At 30.9% G+C, this 7,727-nt stretch overlaps 1 protein-coding gene across 1 annotated transcript; it reads right to left on the reverse strand.

Moving 5' to 3' along the window:
* Positions 1 to 786: 786 nt before the first annotated feature.
* Positions 787 to 2,594, reverse strand: LOC129295666 (protodermal factor 1-like). Its single transcript, XM_054934206.1, has 3 exons — positions 2,371 to 2,594; positions 1,889 to 2,237; positions 787 to 1,314 (listed from the first exon to the last, which is right to left on the reverse strand). The coding sequence occupies exons 1-3, from the start codon at positions 2,537 to 2,539 to the stop codon at positions 975 to 977; spliced, it is 858 nt and encodes a 285-aa protein (XP_054790181.1). The 5' UTR covers positions 2,540 to 2,594; the 3' UTR covers positions 787 to 974.
* Between the last annotated feature and the right edge of the window lie 5,133 nt (positions 2,595 to 7,727).

Raw genomic sequence — 7,727 nt, forward strand, 5'->3', positions numbered from 1 at the left:
AAGATGACATGTCTGTTGTTTGATGTTATAATGAAACCCCATAAATCATAATCAACTTTACATAAATGAAGAAAGCCATGAGTGCAAGAGCATACCTACATTTATGGGGTTCAGCTGCAACTCACCTATTTTTCCTCCACAGTTATGGTCTAGTGTTTTTTATTTCTTAGGGTTCCTTAGGATGTTGTCTAATGTTTTGTGTCTGCATTTATGTTGACTGCTAAACCATCCCATTGCATTTGACTAGAGAAAATAAAAACAAAAATCTGAACATGGTGGGGTGTGGGCCTTGCTCTTGCCTGTCTCCACAGCTCAGCTTCCTTGCTGTCACTTTAAATGGAATTCATGTACTATATACCGTACGTACAACTAATTGCCACCTGGATGGCTAAATTTGGATTACTTTGTCTAAAAGTAAAATTGATTTTAAATTGGAAGATGACCTTTCACAGAATTTTGAATACTTGTCAGATCCTCATTTACTGTTAAAATTTACCAGGTTTAAATGCTAATAATGAATGATATATAGTGAAACAACCCCATGACTTTTTATTTTTTTCTTCTTTTTTTGCTGTTTTGCAACGGTTTGTGGTTCTCTTGTTTGTTGTTTAACAGCTCATTTTTGAACAAAAATTACTAAGAACCTTTCTGTTTTGATTGATGATATCTCATACTCTGATACTTAGCCTGTATTAAATTAACGTGACAGGGCCTTTAAACTGAACGAAAATTTTAGATTATCAAAAGTAAAAATTAATGAACTTTTATTCAAAACTGATAAACCAAAGAAGCTAACAATTTTATAGTTGGAGAGTACTGACAAACTATCCTTGTCAAAGTAACACTGAAGAATCAAAAACAGCACACACTAGCTAGCAGCTGATGAATAAAACTCTTACATTTAATGAAACATTCTCATTTTTTTTTAATAAACAGAAACACACAAAAACCAAACAATTGCTGATCATATCTGATCAATCTCGAGGCTTCATTCGTCCCTCATTGGCCATTCTGAAGAGTTGAGCCTGTGCTGCAGCAGCCTTGTTGGAGCCAACGGAAGCCACAAATCTGTCTCTGACTTGATTGGTGGTGTAAGGGAACTTGTTGTTAACAAGAGAGTTGAGGAATGAAGCTGTACCTTCTCTGTAGAGAGCTCCAAGACCATCAGTTCTTGTGTTGGAAAGAGCTTCAGGAAGGGACATAGTTGCTCCACTGAACCCTGGAACGCTGCTGCTTGTCACTCCAAATGCACTGCCTAGGGTTCCCCACCACCCAAGCAATCCCCAGATGACTGCTGGGTGGTTCCTCCAGTAGCTGCAGATCACACCAACACTCATTGCATAAGATCATATAATCTTCCAACTATATCGGATATTGGATATGATACAACATGGTATATATAATAATAATAATAATAATAATAATAATAATATGTCAGGATGTGATAATTTTTGAAATTTTAAGGTACGAGTGTGAGGAGAGGAGTGTGTCATGTGTGACAAATTATAAATAAACAAGATGGAAAAAGGTGTACTTTAAGTCAACATTTCAAATGTATGTTAAAGATGTTCATAACATAAATATCAATAAAAATTTAAAATGAATTTTAGTTTTCAGTTTAAACTAACTGTCAATCTGTATCTTCGTATAGCAAAATATATTAGGTGCATTATATCTACATATCCTATACAAACAAATTTATTTTTTTAAAAAATATTATTATCGATGCTTCATAGATCCTAGTGAGACATAACTCAACTCTTAGCAACTAAGTAACCATACATTTTGCCTTCATTTTTAAACCTGAGTCATTACATCCTTCCTTGTTATTTCTTATATATGAAATGTAATGTTTTCTTTCTGCAGTAAGAGACTGAAAGGAACTTACCTGCAAGTACCAGTGAAGGGAGAAGAAGGAGGAGAAGGAAGGTAAGGGGGTGATGAAGGGGTAGTGGGGGTGCCGGGGTCGGTTGGGGTGGCCGGCGGGCTGCCACCTCCATAAGAAGGTGGCGAGTTGTAGTAGCCGCCGCCACCTCTTGACGGCGGGTTTGATGGGGTGGACGGTGTTGGAGAATGATCATGATGCGGTGGTGATCCACAGTTCCTGCCGCCAGAAGGTGTTGACGGGGTCGGATTATGGCTCCCACCACCTCCATGATGAGAAGGTGGTGATGGGCTTCCGTAGCCACCACCGGAGCCATGATCAGATGGTGGAGGATTCCCATATGAGCCTGAGCCTGCAGAAAACAAAGCGGAAGTTCTCAAAACAGTCTCTTTTTAAGCATTTGATCATTCAAACCTACTCATGCATAGCCATGAACTGTATCAGACGAAGAAAGAAAAACAGATTTATTTCAGAGAATGAGAGACCTGAGGGAGGAGATCCTGGATGTGGGTATGGAGGGAGAAAGCTTTTCTGATCTTCAATGGTGGTGGTGGAAGAGATCACGGGGATTACAAGATCGTGGGAAATCAATGCAGTGATGAGTGTGAAAATGAACAGAGAAGCAGATGGACTGCTTCTTCTGATCTTCTCCATGTCTGAGCCTGCTAAGGAAAAAAAACACAGAGGAAGAAGAAGAAATGAGGGTTTAGGGTTTTCGTAAGTGTGGATTGGAGAAGGGTGTGAAGGAGGAATATATAAGAGGATGGTTCAAAGGAAGTGAAGTTAATTCTGCAGGTGGAGAAGCATATGGTTAGTTGATGTGTTGCAGGCTGCATTTACTCATTCTGTGCATTACTGTTCACTGCTGTTCAGTGTTCACTCCTTTCTCGTCCAATAAATAATGCTTTTTCAAGAAGAAGAAGAAGAAGAAGAAGAAAACACTGAAGGAGCTAATTAAAGATATAGGATTTGTTTCCTGTTGGTCAGAATAAACTCAATGGTGAATTCTGTTTTTATTAAGGATAAATGGGTTTAAATTCTCTAAAATTGAAGTTGAATTTTTGTAAAATTTTTTGTTTCATGAAAGAAAGAGAAGATTTTATATTTTATAAAATAAGTGAAAATGCTTAAAAAAAAGAAAATTTCAGTTATATTCACCAATCTCAATTTTAGAGAATTTAAATTCAGGATAAATAGATCAAATCAAGAAAAAACAAAAAAGATGTATGTATTTTCTTCGTTTACAATTTACAAAGAGTAATTCACTTGAAATATATTGTTGCTTGTCCGTCACATGAACGTGAAAGATGTATTTTTTTTTTTAAGAAAAATAAATTTTATCAAAGAATCAACTTATGTCTTACAAATTTTTTTGCTCAAAAGATCTTAAAAATTTAGTTATTTTCAAGAGAAATAAAGTTACTATCAAATTTTATGATCTTTTTTTATAACAAATTTTCTTAAAAATTTGTGGTGAGCTCTTTTTTTTAAAAAAAAAAAATCAGCGGTGAGTTTCATAAAATATATCAATAACTTTAATATTTAAAGATAATTATAATTTTTAAGATCCTTTAGCATCTTTTCCAAAAAAATAAGCCTGTTAATGTAATTTTCTCCTACCTTTTAACATGTTTACGCATTTTTATGGTTAATTCAATTAGTTTATTAGTATTTAATAAATTGAGTTAATTTTTTTTTTGTTGGAGAGTGATGTTAAGCTGAATTATGCATAAATTGATCATTAAATTAATATAGGTCCCATGTGCTATATATGTATGTATGCGTGTGCATACACAGTGCAAGTGGATTCAGTTGTTGAGGAGGTTTTAGCAGTTGACAAAAAGGGCTACACATACTTGTGCTTCTTCTTCACTGAAATTAGGAGATCCCACGTGAAAACAATACCATGCAGTTCATATGAAAGTCTGCAACAAGCAAAATCGCTTTGATAAAGGTACGTTGATTAATTCATACAACGTGGATTGAATTGCACTTCCAATTCCTAATTGAAGATCTTGTTAGCAAATAATTGATAAATACTTCTTCTTCTTTTTTTTAAATTGTGCATAATATCTTTTTTAGCATGAACTTATTTTATCATATTATGAGGGACTAGTCCCAATGATGAACACATGATGTTGAGTTGGTGGGGAATAAATGATATAAAATAACAAAATAATAAAAAATAATTTAATATATATATATAAAATAAATATTTAGTTTTGTAAATTAATATTAGAAAAGGAAATTTAAAATGATATTTTTCTAAAACTAATCAAAATTTAAAGACAAGAATTAAAAATTTAAAATTTATTGACTTAAGTGAAATATAAAAGACTAATTTTTTTTAACTCAACATATTTTAGGTTGGATTTAGCAGGTTCAAAACTATTGGAACAATGGAAATTTTTTTTTAAAGTTTCACTTACTTGCGAATTTTTTTAAGTTGAGTGGAAGCACTTGCCCATCATTTATACATGCATTTGCCGTTGATTAGTCTCTTCTGCTAGCCCATGTTAGTAATATATATAAATACTTCTATTAGTGTCAATCGGATTGTGAAGCCTATTACAACAATGATGAACTCTTAAGACCTAACTTAATGTTTTATTTAATTCTATTGCTTGGTATTCTTGGAAAACTGGGGGTATTACCACCTCCTGCTCAAAGTAACTCGAACTCCCACAATTTGGGATGATTATTACCAACGATGGTTTCATGAATATTTTGGGGATGCCTTTGGCATACTCCATTTGGATAATAATATAAAACATCTTTTAAAAATCTTTCTTGGTTCAAAATATAAGGCACCGGATAACTTTACTTTTATTTTTTCAACTATATTCCTATTTTATTTATTACTCTTTTTTAAAAAATCATGCGCTAGAATTTTAATTATTATTATCAATGCTCTTACATATGGTATTTAATGAGGGTATAAATGAAAAGATGTGAACATTTTTAAAAATTTAATGTTTCAACTCGTAAACCGTATATTAACTAACAATCATTTATATTGTGGTTTGAAGGGATTATTTATTTAACTTGATTGCATATTTTAGGACTCTAACTTGATGTTTCACTTGATTCAATTTCCTTGATTAGTTGAACCAAATGCCTCTTGATCAACTCAATATTTTTTAAATGAGGGATTTAGATTCAGTGAGTAGCACAAATACACACATTCAATGAGTGTTTCATATGACACAATAACAACTGTTACTTTTATATGAGATTTTGTCATATCATATTCAGAAAGCATTAAATTTTAAATTTTTGAAGAGGACAACGTACACAAGGGCAAGGATATTTTGATTTTTTTAAACACGTATCTTTATAATTTTCATAAAAGCTAATGGTTATAATTAAAAAACTCATTGAGTTAGTTGATTCAAGCCATTCATTCAATCCAAATGTAGAGACAAAATTTGTGGAGACTAATATAAATAGGGATGAATATCAATATTAATGATGCATCTAATGTTGTGACAGTGATGAATGATTAGTTAACTAATACTCTGCGGGTTTAATATATTAGGCGCTTTCTAGAAGCAAAATATGATATACTTTATAAGTCATTAGTTGATAAGATTATTTTGTTTTAAATTAAAACCTCCAAATTATTTTTAAAAAGTAAGATAGAGACAGAAAAATAATATTATATAATTTATTTACTTTTTTTTATTCAAGGGTTTTGTTTGAAATTTTATTTATTTTATTTTTTATATTTTTATTATATTAGTATTGATGAGTGGATAAAAATGATTAATAAGGAGCCAAGGGAGTAATGATTTACTTAATTGGGAGCACTATGTTGTGTATCCATCAGAAGCTTTTGAATTCAATTCTCGTTCGTTGGTTGGTGTTCATTAAAAGCGGTGGGTTTTGCCTTAAAATTGAATCAACCTATCGGATTTAATTTAACTTGACTTCCGGTCTCCCACACCCCACCCCCAACCAAAAAAAAAAAAAAAATCATTTGACTCAATTATCAATAATTATTTTATACAAGCAATTGGATGTGTTATATGCATTATACATTTTGAGAAGACTAAGATTATATTTCAACAAAGATTTTATTAAATTTTTATTGAAAAAATTGAGCCATTTAAATTAGTTTAAACCCTTCATATAAATTGTATATTCCCCGCGTAATTTTGAAGTTGTTTCCAGGTCCTGCCAATATTCTTGACATAAAAACTCCTAAAAATGGAAATAGTTGGTTCAGTCCCACTGATCATTTCAAATTGTTAGTTTGTTATTGCAATGAGAGAGAGAGAGAGAGAGAGAGAGAGAGAGAGCGAGCACATATCTCTCTGTTTTTTTTAACCCAAAAAAAAAAAAACAGAGATCTGCAGTAAATTTTCCACGTATCAATGCCTCTACCCAAAAAGTCAAAAACGCAAAAGCGCAGGTTGGCTGCTGAGCTGTCTCATTTGAACCGGAAAAAAAAAAAAAAAATTCTTTAAAATTTGCAAATGATAATTTAATCTTTTAAAATATTATAATTTTTTAAAAGTTTTAGGATCTTTTTTGTCATTAATAAATTTATTGAAATCACCAAATTATCCTTATTAAAAATAAATGATTTACTAATTTTGTTTAAATATTTACAACTTTTCTTCTTACATTTACAACAATATAATATCAAATCATAACTTCATATGTTAAATTTTTTATTTACTGTTATATTGTTGTGAATATAAAAAGGAAAGTTGTGAATATTTAAACAAAATTTATAAATTATTTATTTTCAACAAGGATAATTATTTATCAATGATAAAATTTTTAAAAAAATTTAAAAAATTATGATATTTTGAGAGATCAAATTATTATTTTTATATTTTAAAAAAAATTATTATTATTTTTTCTTGAATCAATGCTCCTAAGTTCAGGAATATCTGTACCAAGTTTACGTGTATATTCTATTCATACAAAAAAAATGTTTATTGGTTTACTGACAAGTGTTAGTTTCATTGAAAAAACTATAAACCGCTTAAACAAAGGTTTCAAACTCGAGTCCACATGAATACCGAAACACCATTGATGAGAACTCAATTAGACCCAAAAATGATTAGATCTAATCTAATCCGGTAACCATTTTACAAAAAAAAAAAAAAACTTACTAATTACAATATGAACTTTTATTTTTTTTTATTTCATTGCTCAGTATTTTGAAAAATCAAACTAATTCAAATTCCTACCGTGTGAGATTGTTATTATCAATAACAATTTCACAATAACTCGAGGATATTTTTTACATGTTTATTTAACACAATTGTCTATCCCAGGACTTGAACTCAAGACCTAGAACAAACTGATTTAATTCTTCTGACCAATTAAATCAAACGCCGTCAATTAAATAGGAACTTTTTAATCTGTAAATAATTATTATGTGTCATTTATACATATATATATACATATATATAAAATTTTTAATACTGAAATCAACAAATGTTTTCCCATTGTTCTATCCATACTTGAGAGGGAAAAAAAACATGTATTTCTTTCTCCCCTTCCTTTTCATAAGATGTCTTTTGGAAAGTTTTAAAATTCCTATTTATAAGCCGTTTTACAAAATCCATGCTGTAATTAATTTTTTATCCCCTCTTGAAAACACCTCTAAAAGGGGTGGTTTTAATTAATTAAAAAAGAGAGTGAGGGAGATAAGAGTATTTGAGGAAGGTTATTTGTGAAAAGATAAAATAAGTAATTTTCTTAATTTATATAAAGTACGTAAATTTATCTTGTATAACCGAACAGAGGGAGTACCAGCTGACTGGTGAGTGCAGCTGAGCCACAGGTCCAAAAAACAACTTGAAAAAGCAGAAAGAAGAGGAGA

Source organism: Prosopis cineraria, unplaced genomic scaffold (assembly GCF_029017545.1).
Source record: "Prosopis cineraria cultivar Desert tree isolate PC_DT_omini unplaced genomic scaffold, ASM2901754v1 PC164, whole genome shotgun sequence".
Classification (NCBI taxonomy): Eukaryota; Viridiplantae; Streptophyta; class Magnoliopsida; order Fabales; family Fabaceae; genus Prosopis; species Prosopis cineraria.